The 19,762-nt window shown below is 39.6% G+C and overlaps 1 protein-coding gene across 1 annotated transcript; it reads left to right on the plus strand.

Annotated features, from left to right (window-relative positions):
- Nucleotides 1–42: 42 nt before the first annotated feature.
- DPH5 (diphthamide biosynthesis 5) lies at nucleotides 43–19,664 on the plus strand. Its single transcript, XM_056497849.1, is given in 8 exon segments — nucleotides 43–206; nucleotides 208–513; nucleotides 3,656–3,780; nucleotides 6,981–7,089; nucleotides 16,372–16,492; nucleotides 17,332–17,371; nucleotides 18,442–18,545; nucleotides 19,415–19,664. Coding segments are annotated over 8 exon segments (1,179 nt in total). The 5' UTR covers nucleotides 43–56; the 3' UTR covers nucleotides 19,639–19,664.
- Nucleotides 19,665–19,762: the final 98 nt, after the last annotated feature.

Genomic DNA, 19,762 nt, shown 5'->3' on the forward strand with positions numbered 1-19,762 from the left:
GCAGGGAGGCGGGCTCTGGGCGGGCCCTCCGCCACTTACCGAGCCCCAGCACCGGGATGCTGTGGCCGCTGGCCACCGGCACCGCAGGGACACCGCCCGGACCGGGCGCGCCCGCCGCTGCCATGACCCGGCTGCGGCCCGGGACTACAACTCCCAGCGGCCCCTGCGCCCCAACGGCGCCGCGGGCAGCCGGGAAACGGGGAGCCAGGAGCCGGGAAACGGGGAACCGCGAAACGAGGAACCGGGAACCGGGAGAGGAGCAGCTGGGAGCCAGGCTGTCCCCGGACCTGGGGCCGAGTCCCGGCGTGCGGCTCCCCCGCTGACCCCGCTTCTGCTTCCCTCGTAGGGCAGGTGGCGGCCTGGGCGCGCTGCCCGAGCATGCTGTACCTGGTGGGGCTGGGCCTGGGGGATGCCACGGACATCACGGTGAAGGGGCTGGAGGCCGTGCGGCGCTGCCGCAGGGTGTACCTGGAGGCCTACACGTCCGTGCTCACCGTGGGCAAGGAAGCGCTGGTAGGTCTGGCCACAGGGCCCGAGGCCTCTCGGGCCAGGGGCGAGCTGGGGCTGGTGGGTCTGTGCGAGAAAATAGCAGTGCCCGCTCTCGGGAGAAATATGTACGTGACCTTCACATACTATGTTTTATAGGAAAAGCTGTTTTGCTACCTGGCAAGAAGACTGCAGCAAAAATAAAATGTTCCTTCCTGCAACTGTTGGCACTAGTTTTAATCTCAAAACCTACCAATATGTGCAGACCCTGAGATACTGATGGACTCGGTTAGAAAGTGTCTATCCCAAAAACAACCCCAAAAGTCATACCAGAATAATACATGTTTTGAAGCCCTGCACCTCTGTATCAGCCTGAGGTGTTAAGGCATGCCTGCTGGGAATAACAACTTGATTATCTCACATTTCCATGTTTCCACGTGGGCCAAGCTGCCTCCCCGTGTTGGGATTCCCAGAACAGGCACAGTTCAGTCAGAGATAGGCTGTTGGACAATAAGGAGATAAAGATTTGTTAGTAAACACATCTGATGGAAGAGAAGGGTAGTAAAAATGTGCAAATCATAACTCTGAAGAGTGTAGATGTTCACAGAAAGATGAAGTTTAATGCTGAAATAATACCAAAAAACAGCATAGCTGCCCACAGACCAGAGATCTTGCCTGTGAATAAGCTGATGCTATCTGGGTCTGGGATGCTGTATGGCCATAATATACCTGTATTCAGAGCCGCATATACACAGAGCATGTGAGATTTACAGCTTGTAACGAGCATTAAATGTTTTCCATATACAAGGTAGGCTAGAATATATAGAGTATCTCTGGTTTATCTGCTGTATGAAGATATGCTCTGTGGTTTGTGTTTCTTTTCAGTACACTGAAGCAGGCTACATTGTAGTCAGTCCATTCAAAATAAAATATTCTTGTTTGTGGTTGTCTGATAGTTGTAAAACTGTTAAATGGAAAGGATTACTTGGAGATTTTTACTTTTCAAAACGAGCATTTGCTGTCAAAAGAAAAATTAATGGATTCCTATCCATCTGAAAATAAAACAATGAATAATAGGAAAATGCTGACTATTTTTGATGTGGTTATTTTGGGTTTTCTTATCATGTATTTCTTACTGTTTTAAGTCTTTTGTAAACCTTGAAATGCCAAAGTGAGATAATTGGGGAAAAAGATCAATAAAAACAAAGCAAAAATATTGTCTTGCCTGAAACACGTAAGAGGGAATATCGGAGGTAATAACCAAGTTTATAATACAGCCTAGTTTACATACAAGTGACAATACTGAATAGTTTATTTACTAATCTGAAGGTCCTAAGCATCACAAAAGTTAGAGGAAAACTCTCAAGAAGAAAAGAACAGATCTTTGCCTGCAGAGACTTCCCAGAAATCCTTCTGTGTTGATGGTATTAAAATCAGGTTATAAAATGCAAATGTCAAGACTTGCTTGTTTATTGGGTCAGCCTTAATTGCTTATTAAAAGTTATTTGACTTTGACCATCCAAATTGGCCCTGAGTTTGGTGAAAGAACTGTTTGGACCCAGTGACCTCCCAGTGAGTCTACAGTTTACTTTTTACGTATTCTCTACTTAGCATGCTTTGATTAGCATGGTGGAGCAGTCTCAAAGCATGCAAATAGATTCCCTTGGATGAAGCCAAAGTGAGAGGTGTGTTCCTGGCACTGCACCCAATCTGTTCTGGAGCGTGCATTTGCTTGCAGTGTTGGGCCAGAGCCAGCCTGGTGCAATGGCAGCCCACAGAAAGGGATGTGTGCTGGTGTTGTGGAGTGCTCTGCTCAACAGACCAGCACCCCTTGTGCTGATGTGCATCTGGGCTGAGGTACATAATGAAAAACAGAGGGGTGTAAAAATTTGCTGGAGTTGGTTTAGTACAGATCTCAGCGTTACTCCAGGGTGGCTGTCAATGGTTCTGAGTCACAGAGGCAAGATTTGCTTACACATTTATTTGGTCCCCCTCTCTGCTGAATCTGTACAGGTTACAGCCTTTTTCATGAGGAAAAAATACCCTGATTTTATAGAGTTAGGAAAGCCTACCCAAACATGGGCAGGAACTCCTATTCAGGAAAGGGAATGTAACCTGGTAACAGAGATCCAATACCTATTACTCTTACTATGAGATGGATTTTTTTATGGAAGCATCACTCCACTTCTGTACAGATATGATAGTTCTCTTGCAATTCACTGTTCTGTGTGAGCAAAGAAGTCACAAAAGTCAGAGGAAAACTTTTCTGGGCAATAACTGATTTTAATAGTTTTATCAATTTATTAATATTTGTAATACCACACAAATTTGTTGACTACTACTTAGAACAGAAACACCTTTCTTGGTCTTTGCCCTGGAAAACAAACTTTAATCATGTAAAGAGCATGTAAAATGCATGGTGACACAACATGGCAAATGTTTTTAGTATGATTAGAAAACATGGTCTAGAACTAACTGAAGTTTCCTTTACATATGTGAAGTTGATTCTGGGAATAAAGGCATTTAAAGTGTAAAAAGAGACACAAACATTACTGAAATGCTGAAGAAAAATTAAGGACGTGATCAAATACATGTTTACCTGTATACCTGGTAAAGTACTTCTTAAAGAGAACTCAAGATGAAGAATTAATATGAAGTCATTCCTTAGATGTGGTTAGCTAAAATGTGCTGAGGAAAAATCTAAGAGAACAGGTTGTGGTGTAGCTAGTGTGGTATTTGTATCTGGTTTGGTGCCAGTATTGTAAGTAGCCTAAGAGCTAGGCTCAGGCTGGGAGAGGGGATGCCTTACAGCAGCAGGTTAAATTAACTCTGCTGGAGTCCACCCAGGTTCCCTCAGTGTGCAGATGTGACTGAGCTGCTGGAGGTGCAGCTCCTCAGCTGACACAGAAAGCATGGAAAACCAAGTCAATATCAGGATAAAGTTCACATTCACTAATTTTTGTCATCTCAGGAGCTGCTTTATTGGAAGCTCCGATGTTCTTGCAGACAGAGGTGAGGTAATTCACGACATGGGGCAGGCTGCTGGGGAGAGTAATGGAATTACCTATTCCAGTGTCCATTGGCTGTGTTCCTGAGTGAGCGCCCAGAGAGATACAAAAACATTCCTAAGTATCCTATTTTGATGTTTATTGTTAATTTCAATTTCTAGGAAGAGTTTTATGGAAAAGAATTGATTTTGGCTGACCGAGAAATGGTGGAACAAGAAGCAGATAGCCTTTTAAAAGAAGCTGATGTTTGTGATGTTGCGTTTCTTGTGGTTGGTGATCCTTTTGGGTAAGACAGAGCAATGTTTTAATTATTGCTGTAGCTTCATCACTCTTTTTTTAATAGGAAGAAGACAACTCTGTAACTGTAATTCTTTATGAGGAAACTGATTTTCAGACCAGCAACACTTTTTTTTTCTGTATATTCCTTATTGTATTCAAAATATACGTACAGTTGTCTACACTTCATCTTGCTTTGGAGTTTCCTTGCCCAGATGTCCATTATAGATAGAAATGTGGACCCTCCAGGATGTATGACTCTTTCCTTCAGAAGATATTTATAATTTCATTTCATATAATTTTATTCTCTGTGCTACTTTTTATAACAAATGCTTTGTCTCATGATTTGTCAGAAGAAATTCTAGGTTATTACATAAGTAAGAAATGTACTGTTTTGGGGGAATGTTCTTTTAGTTGCTGTTTGTACTTATAAACTACAGCTTTTATACTCAGTTGTTTTAGAATTGATACAGATCATTGGTTGTATCATCTGCTTAAATAGACACTGGTTTTTAAAATCACTTATGTCATTATAAATGTCTTCTCATGTTGGTTTATTAGGCCTTTTGTTTCCACTTTTTATTCCTGCTGGAAATCATAGTCTTTTTCTATGACCAGAAGGATCTCCTTCTGTCTCTTTGGTCAGGCATCATCAATCTGTAATGTCAAGTCATGCAGAAGAGCTTTTCATCTCCAGCTGGTGATGCAAGATGTATACCACAGTGTTAAGGGGCACAAGAAAAATGAAATCTGAGAACCTTATTTGTGAGAGAAAAAATGGAGTTTATGAAAAAAGGAGCAATATGCACATCTGTCAAAAGCTGATAATTTATGTAAATACAGGTTGAAAGCAATTGGCAAGAGAATATTACATTTAACTAATTATGGGCAGATGACCCTGTATTTCAGAAATATTAATTATACTTGCAGTCCATGTTTACTTTAAAGCTAGGATTCATGCAGAGTGTAGAGCCACGTTACCTGCACCTTCATTCACTGCTCTGATCCAGTGACTGATATGAATACACAAGATTAAAAAAACAAACTCCATGGATTGAAATGTAGCTGCTAGTTGTAGGCAGTATTCTGATCTGCCTCAGTTATCATTATTTTCAATGTCAAAATACTTCAGTTCTGGTTAACGTACTATGTAATTGTTGAAAACTACCCCTTTTTTTTAAATGAGTTGCTTCTCTCTAATTGTTTATGTTCTTAGCCCTTACTATTGCAGCTAGAACTGCTCCTAGGCTCATACAGAACCCTAAGGATTATGGGGGGGCTTGTGAGGTTACTAGGACAGAGTACTGAATGTTTCTGTCCTAAGAGAGGCCAGAGGGGAGGAGAATAGAAGCCACTTGCAGCTGATCACAGACTTTCAAGTCTACTTGCAGGTGAGCAGAGTACTTGGCAGCCACAGGAGATGCTAGTATTATTGGTTAATGGTTAAAGCAATAAAGCAGGCTGTGCCCTGTCATCCTCACTGTTGTTCTCTGCAACTTTTTCTCTCATCCATGGATGTGCTACAAGAACCTGACAACTTTAGTAGTACAATAGAAAGTCTACCACTCTAGGCTGGTCTTAACTTTCATATTATTACTACTCCTAAAACTTAATGTCTGTATCAGTGGCAGAAAATACTGCTGTAGTTTTGGCTGTGGAGGGATGATTCCATGAAACTTTTCCTGGTATTAACAGAGTGCTCCTAAGGGCACTTCTGCCTTTAGCTATAGTCATTATAGACAGATCTACTGGGAGAAAAAAAATACTGACTGGAGCAAATTTCAGTGAATTAAGCCAGCTGATCCCTTGATCAGTATTAGCATAACTACAAAATCCTCTAGTGCTCCTTGTCCTTGTATGTGCAGGGAATAACAGAAGGCTATAAAACCTGTCTCCTCCTAGAGCACACATTCTTAAATCACCTTTGCTTCTGGAAGTCAGGACAATGTTTGTGTAGTAACTAAAATACTGGTTCAGATCACTTTACTCCTAGGTCTGGGAGCTTGTTTGTATAAGGGTTTCAGATTTCCCAAATTCACATTCCTCTTTTTTTTTTTCTTCCACTGAAATGGATTTCTTTTTTTAAATATTGATCTTTACAGCTTTGCCAGCTGCTGCCACATTTGTGTTCCAATCTGAAGCCCCTGATCTGCTGACTGGGTGCTGGGCAGACACACAGCACCGAAATTATCAGGCTAAAACCAGGGGAATTCTGCTAGGGTAACTGAACAAGGCCAGGGTGAAAGCAATTTTCCTAGCTCATTGTTCTGATGGCCATATGTTATTTCTTTCCTTCCTTCTTTGGAATGGCTACACAGAAGTGTGTGATACATCTTGGGAATGAGATATCTAAGGTCATTAATCAGGTTTGATAAGTTTAGGCAAGGGGTAGGCGCATTTTCATATTTCACGTACATATAAGCATGCATAGAAGCAAAATACATATGTAAACATTGTTGCAGTTCAAAGATTTGCTCAATCTGTGTGCATTGGCCATTTTAGAAAGGCTCTAATCTCAATGCTTAACTGCAAACCCAGCAATTCTTGCAGTAGTCAATCACTGCAAGGTGTTTATTGAGCCTTAGACCTGCACTTAGATCTGTTTGAAACTACATAATAAATACTTTCAGAATAAACTTGATCACTCAGATTTAGGCATTGTTAATTTGAGTAATCTGGTTTAAATGTTATAAAAATTGATTCAGTCTCAGGATGTTTTTTTGAAGTAAATGTGCAGTTCACCTTGTCTGTTCAGAGTTCTTGTTTGAGCATGGGGCTTTCCTGGCACACACTGGTGCAAAATCCTGGAGTTTTGTGGAAGCTTGTGCCAAACAGAGTTCACCTTTACAGTTCAATGCATGTTCAAGAGATATCTCCAGAAGACAAAGGATACTTGGAACTTTCCTTTTCAAGTACTTTCCAAAGCTACTTTCTAAAGTAACAGTTGTAATAGTGTTGCAGTTTTAATGATGCTGGAAAGCTGCGAAGAGATGTACCGTACTGGGGATGTTTGGCATTTCAGCTGGGGAAGATGATATGTAGAAGGCTTACTGGAATTTTTATTTTCCTGTTACCACTAGGATATTGTTGCCACCTCTGTGTTGTCCTTGTTGTGAAGCGTTTAATTTTATTTCAAAACAAACTACAGTGCTAGTAACACTTAGTAACATCACGTTTTCAATGTTAAATTCCTTTCTTTTCTTACCACAGGGCCACGACACACAGTGATTTAGTGCTACGTGCAGTAAAATTGGGGATTCCTTACAAGGTCATTCATAATGCTTCAATAATGAATGCAGTGGGTTGCTGTGGTTTACAGGTAAGATTTTTGTATATGCATATATGTTATTTCACAACTGCTAAGCTTAGAATTGGTGAGCTCTTCTACTGCTGTGGCAGTGCATGTTGCAATCCTAACTTTGAAGATCTTTACCAATTATACACTTAATTTTAGAATTTTTTAACACTTTCTCTTAGCATGCCACATATCAGCAAAAACTCCTTTCAATGAGCTCCTATGAAAATGAATAGTGACACTTCTATTTTTCTCTGCTTTCTAACTTCCCTCTGCCCCAGGAGCCTTTGGTATTTAAAGTTATTTTACAGTTAAAGTTTTGCTCGTGTTAGCTTCCTTCTAATACTGATGGTAGGATCAGGTAATACCTGGTAAGTTTTTGTTAAATAAGGTTGTTATCCTGTAGAGAACTATGCTGATCTTGTTATATAAGAAATAATTGCACAAACCTGCATATATGTCCAGCTCAGATCATAACTAATTCCAAAGAGTGCATCTTGAATATGATGCACTCTTTCTTTATTAAATTTGATCTACCTCCACTTTTTGCCCATCTGATGAGGTAGAAGGGATTTACTAGGACTAGTAAAACAAATGATAGTTTTTATGCATCTTGAATGGCTAAAGTAGAAAAGGTCTAGTGTTCTCCAAGAAAATACTTCTTTTTACACATATATAGGTCCATCATTACTTTTACTGCATGTGGCAGTGTATAAATCATAGCCAATCACATATGAATGAGATGAAGCTTCCCCCTCTTGTTTTCATTCATCCCCCCTCTTGTTTTCATTCATGACTTTAACATAGAACCTGACCTCTCAAGGTTCAGAATGGTTCCCTGTGTATGGGACCCCTAAACCAAGTTCTCACTTTACAAAAACAAAAAGCAAGCACAGGAATGTAAATGTACTACAGACAAGTTGGGGGTTTGAACAATAACTTTCCATCATCAAAGGAGGAATTCCTTCCTAGCAGTAAATGAACATAATTTATTTTAATTTCAGCAAATACCTGGTACCTTCAAATTTCCACTGACTAATTCCAATACTCCAAACTCCATTCAAATAATAATAATGCTGGCCAAGAGCAGAAAATCTGTTGCAATAAGTTTATGTATTATCTTTGGTTTTGATTAGAAATCTGAGTGCCCTGACTGACCTGGCTCAAAACCAATGCAGTGACACCTGTCCTGTTAGCTAATGCTAAAGAGAATGCTGCACACCATTCACATCTTTATAATTCTTCTTGTGAGCACTTTCTCAGTGATACCTGCCTAATGCTGCAAGACTTGGGCAAAATTATCTTTTAGGAAGGAAACAGGCTTCTTGGTGTGTAAAATCTACATTTACAGCAGATAGATAGCAACTGTTCCATGACTGCACTTACTTGGGTGGGTAAAACAAGAGTTGTAGCTGGGGTTCACTCTTCCCCTTTTGGCTTGATGGTGGTGCAAAGTTTGCTTCTGCTGTCAGGCTGTTGACAAGTAGTTTCTACTACTTGCTCTCTCTTTTGCTGTTGTCTTACATTAATTAGGAAGGAAGATGCAAGGCCCAAAGAGTTTTTAAAGTTTTCTGAAAGTTTTCTTCCCCCACAATTCAGCCAGGCATAGGAAGGAGAAGTACAGGAGCTTTTAGGTTAATAGAAAAAAAAAGACCAGAAACCTAATGTGAGTATACTATAAACAGTCCATAAGGTTATTCACATATGCAGAGTTTTGGAGATTAGATTGCTATTTCCTTATCCCATACTGAAGGGAGCAGACCATAAAGGAAATGTGATGTTATTCACTCTGGCATTAGTCCCCTTTTCCATTCTGGCTTGGGAGGGGCTGCCTTCTCCTAAATCAACATTCCTGTTGTCATTACCAGGCAGAATATAACCAGTTGTATGTTTCACTCTTGATTGGTCCTTACTGGCATAAACAGCAAGTTTATGTATCAAGTTTTTGTATCTTACAAAAAAGCAGTCTTTGATTACCTAGAGTTGTGTTGGAAGTTTATAATTTCTTTCAAAAGCCTTTATGTTCATGGCTGTCTCCTGCCATCAATTTAGTTTTGGAGTTATTGTGTCTCAAATTGTAAAGTTCCTGTCAAGTATAGAAGGGATTCCTCTTTTGCTTCACCACAGAAAAGGCTTGGCTTTTTTTCTTGCTTTAATCTGATAGTGATACAAACACTCTCTCTTTCTCAGTAGAGAAAAACAGGAAACACCTTTATACGCCTTTCAGAGGGCCATGTGCATAGTGAGCTGTAACTGCTGATTAGGCTGTCAGTGAAATGCAGCTACAGCACAGTCTGGTCACAAAAGAACGTCCTTGGTCATCAGAGCAATGTTTCTGTGCAGCAAAAAACATTATGGTACTATGCAGTTTCCCTGTACAGTGATTTAGTGAAGTTGGTAGAGCATCAGTGATGGTTTCTTACCTTCATTCCATAGCTGTAGTTCTTGCCAAATAATAAAGAGGGATGCATATCTATTTTCAGATACTTTTTTTAAATTGTCTTGCTCATTTAACAGAATTAGTGAAGCTGTTTTGGAATACTGAACAAAAGAATGGGGTTTTAATTCTGAAAATTAAACTTCTTGGAAGCTCTCACAGATTGATTAACTGTGCTGGGCTAGTGTATCTTAGCAAAGTGATAGTCTGACTGTGCATAAGGCTCTGTGATTTGCTGTGCCTCTCTCTTTTACACTATTTTTGCTATGCTTCACTGTTGCAGATTTTTGCTTTCCAAGGCTGAACAAGCTGTTTTCCCCTAAAAACAAATGAATAGGGTTATGGGAGAGAAGCCAGGAAAAGTGCTCCCATGTCAGTGCCTCTTAGCATGTTCTCTGCAGGTTTACCTCCCTTGTCTGGAGTCTGCCACGTGGGTGTGTTTGTCACTCTGACTCCTGTTGTGAGAACAGTCAGCCACTTAGCTATCTGCACACACTGCCAGGGAAGCACAGGCTTTACCTGTGCCCACTCTGAGTTTTTCAGAATAGGGCCGATTGCTAAGGCTTTTAGCCCTAGAATAAAGAGGCAAAAAGCTGAGGAACTCTAATTTGCATATTTTTCCTCCCTTTCTAACCTGCATGAAGACACCTGGGTTGGTTTGGGAAGGTCACTGGCCAGAATGGTGCTCTCAGGACAGAATTCTCTCTGACCCAGTGCTGGTAATGTGTCATTGAGGTAGAACTATTGGTGGTCAAACACATCCGGAAGGATTTGCATCATGCTGACCTGTGGTGCACGTGAAGGAATGATGCAACTTGAAATGGCTTGAGATCATGGCATTAACATAAAGAAAGAGGATTGAGAACTGCAGTGCAAAGCTGGAGGCAAGTCACAGGATGAGATAAAAGGCTAAAATGAGACGCTCATTTCTGAGTGGTGTTGTTCGTTTTGAAAGCATTTGGTTGGGTAGCTAGGAAAAAAACATGTTATAGCAGAGCTGCCTTTCTTTTGAGATGTACCCACTTTCCACCTGAATAGCTTCAGTACAAACATCTTCATGTGCCCTTGTTTCTTGCAGTGACGCATCTTGGGTTTTTTGTTTGCAGTCCATTTAATTATTGTAAGACAATTACAGTTATAAAATAGAAAATAGCCTTTTTGCTAGCAACTTATCACTTAAATGCAAAATCAATGTTATTTTTTAGTTTTTACTGAACAGTTGAGTACACTTCCAGTGTCAAGTTGAAAACTACTAATTAAAGATGTAGAAGCTGAAGAATTTTATCATTAATCACTCTGCTCATAGTCAAATAGAAACCTTGTAGTAGCTGAAGGAGTGGAATCTCTGAGTCCCACCCTCTCTGTGTGCCTTAATCTTCAAAAACACTGTGCTCTAATAGGAGGGACTTTACACAAAATGATTGACTGTTAAACTGTTTTCCATCACTGATTGTTTTTTTTTTCAGTTACCAGCAGCTTCTGAGCCTTTAAGAAGTTGGCATTTGTTTCTCAAGCCAATTAAAGGTTAAATCAGTGCTAGTCACACTACTTCATTACTCACAATTGCTGTCCAACTCAGTGCCATTTGTCATCAGCAAACATAATCCAGAAACATCTATTTAATCAGATTTGGGGTTCTTTTCTTTTAGATATCTTAATTTCATATTAGTAACCCAAGTCATCTTCAGGGCAGGAAGGAAACATTGCTTGATATTGATGGAAAGAATCTTAGAAGGTTTTTAAAGATAAGGTGACATTACCTTGGGGGGTGAGTCCTCTCCTATTCAAGTTTACTTTCTCAGTATTTTGATAGCTGAATTTTGTTCTGCTTGTGGAGTGGCTATTTCCTAAGCAGATCCAAGAGGCAGCCAAAGCAAAATGTGCTTGTCCCTTTGACTGATTTTATGTGATTTTCTCAGCTGCCTTCTGAAGACTACAATTATGTGGAGTGGGTTTCTCTCAGCCAAATGTGTTTTCTTCACAGTTTCTTTCTCTCTGGCATGTACTAAGGAGACTGGAAGTTTTTGGGACAGCTGGGGCGATCTCTTGGCTTGCAGTACAAAAAGGAGTCAAAGTCACATATGTGTGAATGGTAAAACATTTCAGTTTCATGTGAAGGTTCTCATGAGAGGCATTTGAGGTTGCTAAAGGTCTGTGGTACTAAAGAAGGTAGTGTAAAGGGCTAGAGCTAGGTTTGTGGCTGTTTCATATGACCAATTCCAAGTAAAAACAAAGATGTAATGATTCTTGCTACCTCTTTGTTGACGATCGCACTACTTCTTAAGCTGCTATCAAGCAACAGTGTACAATACAAAGAACAGTAGGAGCCCTTTAATTTGATGTATATGGTCTGGGGGGTTGTTAAACAGGTTAGGGAGAATAAAGGGAAAACCTGAATCAGATTTTGTCTTTGAGAATGAACATTGCATAGCATCACGTCAGACAAAGATAAAGAAAATATGTCTTGGCTTTTCTGGGTATACTCATTGGAATCCATCAGGAAGTAGCCTGGGATAATGCAAGGTGCACTGCAGTCTCTAAATCCGTTGAGGAATAGTTTAAGAGAAAAAGCCTCTTAGTTCCTGCCTGTGGGTTGTGATTAGGCTGAGACGAGTCTGAATTTCCATAATTCATATCCATAAAATATTATTATGGACTAAGAACTGTTCTCACACAATTCTATGCTGTGAGAACTATCTGCAGTGTAAGCCATGACCAGAACATACCATAGCATTTCAGCACTACAGGTCTCAGGTGTTTGATTGTGTGTGGTGGCAGGTCTGAACAATGCAGCGTTTTTTGGGAAGAACCCCAGACATGTGACCAGTTCTGAAGCTATTTGAAATATTAGGAAAGGAGGTAGGTTCAAAAGTGAAAAATTGCTGTGTCACCATTGAAGCTGATACAGCAATAATTCTGGGAAAGATGCTGTAAAAATAGATGTCTGTGTTTTGAAATGTTTACTTCTTGGTTTCTCTGCAGCTGTTGGCCAACTGACCTTTAATATTATTTTGCATCTTCTCTCCTGCTTGCTTTAGTACTTTTTAGAGGGGATGGTGGATCTTCCTTTTTTAATTTCCCTATTTAGTCTCAGCTTGTTCCGTCTTCTATGCCCTAAATTTTTGTGGTGATTGACCACACCACTATTTCAAGTGAGGACAATTGATCAGGACAGTTTCAAGTATCTGATATCATTCAGACTGGTCTTTAACAAAGTAGCTCAGCAGTTTCCTTGAAATTCAACTTGCATGAAGTCTTTTCAAGACCATGGTGCAGCACTTTTTCTCTCACAGTTCATTCTGGCCTCTCAATTTGCAATCAATTCTGCTTGTATAAAAAAGAATTAAAATAATAAATAGAATTAATAGAAGGGTTAAAAAGGGTTAACAGAAAAACACCAAAAGTTGTCAATCATTCTTTCATATCATGTGTGTAAATAAAATAGGAAGTTATATCTTGTTCTGAGGTGATGTAACTGTGAGTTGAAGAACAGCTTTCTGCAGTATTTTGTGAGGCAGAAAACACTAGCAGCAGGGCATTGCCTCAGAGTAGAGAGTTCTGACTTCCTTTGCTGACCTGAGCTATTGCATTGCAAAATTTGAGTGCACAAAGTTTTGCTTAAGCCAGTTACTGCTTGGGGGGAGGGTGTGGAGAAAGGGATATTTCCAAAGACTGAAGTCTTTCAAAATGACCTTTTGAAACTTTTCTGTGAAGTTTTTGAGCATTAAGAAGGTAAGAAGTTTGGTTTCCAAGCTGTAAATATGAAATATCTGTCCAACCATTTCACTGCATCCCTTTGAAATTCCGGCACTTTTGTGCCTGAGCAGAATGTATTCAACAAATCTGCTCCTCAGTGCAAGTGTGATGCCTTGGGCTTGTACAGAACACACATTGCCCACTCCTAAACCCCACGTGCTTCTTGAAGACTGCAGCACACACAAGTTGGCTGTGCAATTTCATTTGCTATTACCTCTCTTTAGATCTGTGCCAGCCACTGTACAGCCTGATCCTGTCTCTGCAAACACACACAGCTCATCATCTTACTGCACTCATGAACAGTCTCAAAGCATGGCAGTAGTCCTTAGCTGTGTTGTAACACTCCTTGGTTAGCAAACATGTCAGACAGCTCTATTTCAGTGAAAACTTTGATTCCTGGAATTTTGGGACACTCTGCAGTCTTTTATGGTTGGTGGAAAGAATGCTTTTTAATTTCAGTGGGTCTTGTGTTTAGTGGAGCTGCTGTCTTCTATAATTCCTGAATCCTTAGGATAGTAGTGCAATTTTTGGCATTTTACTGCTCTCTCTGCTGCAAAGCTTTTCTTGAAAGTCATATACTTCACGCATGAGTTCAAGAGGTGGAAATTAGAACACAGCAGTGGAAACTAAATTAGGAACAAATTGAATTCTACCTGAGGTACAGGGAGAGTGTTTAAAGTGAAAGTTCTGCTACAGTCATGTGTTTCTTCTTTAATGCAGGCTTGCCCTGCTGAAGGGCAGTTCCTATGTTTGCTTAAATGTCACACATCTGCAGAGATCAAATACTGGATGAGGAAGAAATATTGGTTTGTGTTTGTAGAAGTGTTTGTAAGGTAATTGGTTGTGACTATTCAAGCACAATAGAGGTATTCACTTACTACTTCAGTTCTTCAGCATTCAGACTGAAGGTGTACCAGGGACTTTCCAAAGTAGTATTCCTCTCTCTGTAATTTAAAGTTAAAATACATGTGCATTAATCCTAGGAAATCTGTTCTTCACCAGTTTAGTTAGTAGAAGGGTATAAACTGCAAAAGCATTTCTAGGAGGTTAATAAAATATGTCCCACTCTATCTTATTGGTGTAGAAACTACTGTGCTTTCCAGGTGCTGAGAAAACAGGTGTATTTTTTGAGACTCTAAGTACAGTTTTGTATGATATCAATACTTCATGAAGGTGCTTTGAAGGTATTTCTACTGCATAGACAGGCAATTTCCAACAAAAATGTTTTACTCTTTTTTGACACCCAGGCTTCACTATTAATGGAAAACCCAGTAAACAAAGGACAGATTAGTGAATGACTGGCAGGGCTTGTACAAAAAAGGATAACTTGCTTAACTTCTTGTTGGCAAAGAGGATGGAGAATCTTCGTAATGAGTAATGGAAAAGAGAACGATAACGATCGGAACAAGCACTGTAGGGTATAAAGTTGAATGTCCAACTTATTCTTAACATGTGCCAGAATGGTTTAGGAGTTCTGATTCTCAACAAAATACCTCTCAGATGATAACATTTTTCCCATTTCTGCACATCCTTTCCTAAAGGGCAGAGGTGGAAGTTTTTCTTCCTTAAATTATCAAAATGCCAAAGGGACAAAGTAAGATTTGAGGCCACTTTCTGTCCTGAACAAGGACTGCTGCTTTAGGGAAGTGGCTGCAGTGGTTTCAGGTGGCAAGCACTTAGGTTGGCATCAGACATTGCATCACTTATGGAAGATTGCAGGAATGTTACCAGGGGGATTAAAGGCATCTTGCTCCCAGATACTCTAACAGTGAAGGCAAGAAAGAGAAACTTCTTGTCCTAATAGTTTTTCTACAGATTTGGTACAAAATGGGAATGAGTTCTGGGTAGACGCATGAAAAATGGGCAAAGCATAGTTTGATTTTTTTTTCATTTTCTAGAATACAGCCTTGAGATAGCTAACAAGTTAGTTACATCAGGAGAGACTTATTTGGTTCAACCTGTATTTACTGGAAGAACCTTTAGGTTGTGAAATGTACACAGTATGTTCTTGTCCTTGTGCTAGAATGAAATACTTAAAAGAGGAAATGTTTTCAGTTGTATTCCAGGAATCTTTGAATAAGTTTTATCTGCATGAATGGTTAAAACTTGAACTTTTGAAAATAAATATCTTTCTGTTGTGATTCAAGTTCTGCTCTACCAGCATAAAAGAGTTAAAGCCACAGCCTAATGCCACAGTGACAGAAGGATGTATAGGGGAATCCCCACACAGCACAGGGCTGCCAGAGCTGCTTCTACACAGGGTCCTCTGCCAAAGCACTCACAGTGCCTTTGTCTCCTGTTGTGGGCTTGGAAAAGCAGTTTTTCCTTCCAGGAGTACAGAGAAAGTGGGAAGTCCATGTAGCTGTTGTTTCTGTGGTGGGCTTGAGCAGACAGAATATTGGCAAGCTGTAAAATTGGGGTGGCCCCATTCCAGAGCTAAACAGACCAAAACTGATGCATGGTTTTCCCCTATTTCAGGGCAAAAATACTGCCAAATACTGTCTTAGGTTGCAAATGACTTTCACTTTTGCATCACCAGAGATGATTGGCAAGATTGTTGCTTCAAATGTCTTCACCAAGATGAGGGACTTAGGGTAATGAATGTGTTAAGACTGAGAATAGAGTCAGTTAGTTTGCTTGACACAGAATCTGCTGGCAGTGTTCTGCTAGCAATGTTCTTACCATATGTGCATAAACCATGTTGTACCTCTCTGCTTCCTGCACAATCTGTCTTCAGATCTTCCTATCCACTGTCTCCTTAGACTGTAACTTCTTTTTTCTGCTAGAGCTTCCATCTGCAGCAAAATGCCATTTTAATATAAACACTACTGTATCAGTAGAATCACAACATTGAATTATGGCATTATTCAAAGCTCTCTAACCTTAACCAAAGTAAGAAATAACAAATAATAATTTTGGTGCTAATCTTACCAAGTTTTTGCCTTTAAAAGAATTAAGTAATAATAGAAAGTATATTGAAAGTTACTAATTATGCATGGGAAAGATGAATGCAGTAAAAGCTTTGCAGTTAATGATTTGGACTTTAACATGATTGTATGCTCTTATTTTTTCTTATTGCACATGTGTGTCACTGCATTTGCTCTGTTTTACAGTTGTACAATTTTGGAGAAACCGTTTCCATAGTTTTCTGGACAGATACCTGGAAGCCAGAGAGCTTCTTTGACAAGATTGAAAAGAACAGGCAGAATGGAATGCACACCCTGTGCTTACTTGGTGAGCAGCAGCCAGTCTCCTGCCTTTTCGTCTATGCATTGAGTGTTTACCCAACTGACTAGATCACCAGATAAGCAAATGTAACCTTAAAAAGGTGATAAACTTTTGAACTGAAAGTGACTTCATGGATGTAGAAGCAATTTGGTAAACTGGGCACTTAAAATCTTGGGGTTTTGCATTTTAACCTCCTTTGTCTGAGTCATTGGAGGAGGGGGCAGCATTTGAGTACAGGTAACTTCTGAATTCCTCTTGGAAAGATTATGGTCAATTTGCTTCATAAAATTGCAGCTGTGCAGAGTCTTACCTACCTGACCCCTTCTCTATTTCAGTTTTGCCCAAATCCTTTTTTTTTTTTTCCCATAACAGAAGCTTGTTCTAAATTTTGATTGGGACAGGAAGGAAGTGCTAACGAAAATCACGTTCCTGTATGGCAGTGATGTAATCACTGTCGAGCAGTCAGACTGTTCTACCCTTCTGTGACATAATGTGCTCATAATTTGAGTAGTCCCAATGAAGTGGTGTGCTCAAATGTACTAGAATTTAACTATCTTATAGTAAATATCTCTATTTGTACATTTACCAGGATTTTTATTTGGCTGTGTTGCTCTGAAATCGGTGAAATTTGCTCTTTTACTGGGTAAAATCACATGCATATAGTCACAGGATTTTGAGATTAACTAACAGATGAAACAGTACAGTGTGATCCATATTCTAATAACTAACTATAATAATATTATAATATTAAAAAATGGCTAAAATGTTGTTAAGACTTTATCTACATAGAAAACTAAGTGGGAAACTTCTGGGGAATATGTGTTTTAATATGTTTTGTTCTACAGATATTAAAGTGAAGGAGCAGTCTCTGGAGAATCTCATGAAGTGAGTCACCATTTTGAAAATGCATGGAAACACACAGTGCCCCTACAAAGGCTTTTTTTTATACAAGGAACAAAGGTTTCTTTGCCCATAGTCTAATACTCAATTTATCTGCCTTCTCCTCTCCTGCTTCTTGGTGGCCACTTGCTTTTGTTTCTTACAAGGAGTGAAACTCTTTTGTTCTTTGCAATGGGCCTGGCTTTATTTACAGTAACTGAATGGAGTTGCAGCAGAACATGATCTTTTTGGTAACTGTTCCTGTAAGTAGCACTAAGTCAGAAAGGGGTAGGCTTTCCTCTTGGTGAATGAAGTGTTATTTCTCTACTGTTCTGTCACCTCCTGAAACAGATTCATATCTGAACCAGTGTTCTAAATTTATTCTTCTTACACTGGTTGGAACAGTGCAAAGTGCAGAATACATAACACCCTTCCTCAAGAGTTAAATAAGCAATATACAGAAAATGCTCTTCTGCTCATTTAACTGTATTCAAAAAGCTTTTGCCACATCTTACTCATCTCTGCAATCTGTATGTTTTGACAGTGGTGAATATAAATGGCTCCTTTATATACATGCTGTAACTGGTCTAAATTAACATTTGTGAAGTCCCACAGTATCATTGAGGTTTGTTTATTCTGGATTTTCAAAATAAAATCTGTTTGAATCCACACTTGGCAAAGAAAGCAGCATTTCATTTAAGAATATATTTCTAGTCTGTAATCATCTGTCTAGAGGGCATTTAACAGAAAAACAGTTGTATACCCTTGGTTTTAAGTCTAATGCATCCTTCAAGAGTAGCTGCAAAACTTGCATCTTACTTCTAGTAGCTGAATTTGCTTTTATGATCTAAATGATCTGGCAGCTGGAGCCTAGCTGTTTCACAGGTGTGGTCAGAGCACAACAGATTTCTGTATTCTTTAAAAATTCCACTCTTGTCTAAAAGACCCGGCCTGAGAGCCTGGGCCTGTTTAAGCTCAACCTGCTGGTCCAGAGGTCTTTTGAAATAAGCTGTAAGATTGCTGGGAATAACAAAATAGGTTATATGTGAAATTTCTCTGCTTTTCCTTCCCTGCAGAGGAAGAAAGATTTATGAGCCACCACGCTACATGAGTGTGAATCAAGCTGCAGAACAGCTTCTTGCCATTATTCAAAACAGAAGGTTCCAAGGAGAAAAACCAGGTATGACTGCACTGCTTCTGTCTGCTACCAGCCCTCTCCAGCCACACCTCTTGATGAGCCTCTGAACTCTACTCCCTTCCTGTGACTCCCAGAATTCTGCTCTGCAATGGATTTGGGCTGCCTTAAATCCTAGTCACGAGATGGATTTGGCCAAGCTTGAGCCCAGCACAGTTCAGTGAGCATCGATGAAGGTGCACTGGTGGCTCCTGGAGGTTCAGTCAAAGCCTCAGTCTGGAAACCCTGCACTGTTTCTATCCATGTGGAACTGTGAGCTCTTTGAGCCATTAGAGTTGCAAGAGGCAGAAGGATTCTGAACATTTTAGATCAGTCAAGCTTCAAAAAAAACCTCAGCTCTGTTTTACTTAGACTGGTCACACTCTGCTTTATGTGAACACCAGCAGGAATCTAGGTTAACCCAAAGATGCAGAGCTGTGATTTTTACCTTGATTGTTAACACTAGTCAAGAGCAAACTGAAATATTTCTTGAAACCACGGGTAAAATCACAGCAGCTAATAAAGATGATGCAGTTGTGTCACAGAATTTTTTTCTAATTCATCTAGGTCTACTCCTCATTAAAAAATCTTATTCCTTCAATACAGTTAAAATGAAAATCCCTTAATTTTATCCTTTACATAGAATGAATCAGAAGCAGCATAGTTTCCTCCAAGTGAACAAAATTCCTGAACAAATTCTTCCTTATCAGTATCCTCAAGCTTTATTTTCTTTGAACAGTAGGTTTCTTCCTAGGCCACTCCAATAATTTAATAATTGGAGGTTTAAGAAAGTAGTGTTAATATTTAAGAGTACTTTTTTCCTTATGATAGGACCATTAGTCAATAAATTAAACATTTCATCTTCTTTCTTACAGAAATTACTGAAAACACAATTTGTGTTGGTCTTGCTCGTGTGGGTGCTCTGGATGAGAAGATTGCTTCAGGCACATTACAGCAGATGTCCACTGTGGAATTGGGTGCTCCACTACATTCCTTAATTGTTACAGGCACTATGCATCCTCTGGAATTGGAAATGCTGAAACTTTTCTCTGTAGATAGTTCCAGTTTTGAAAATAATGCATGTCAAAGGACTACTTAAATAAAAAAGAGGCATTTACATTTTTATTCCATCTTTAACAGCATAACAGCATAAAATACTGCTGTAACTATTTAAGACTTGTCTAATGGTAGTTAGACTCCACATTGCTTCAGAGGACAACACT

Source organism: Oenanthe melanoleuca, chromosome 8 (assembly GCF_029582105.1).
Source record: "Oenanthe melanoleuca isolate GR-GAL-2019-014 chromosome 8, OMel1.0, whole genome shotgun sequence".
Lineage (NCBI taxonomy): Eukaryota > Metazoa > Chordata > Aves > Passeriformes > Muscicapidae > Oenanthe > Oenanthe melanoleuca.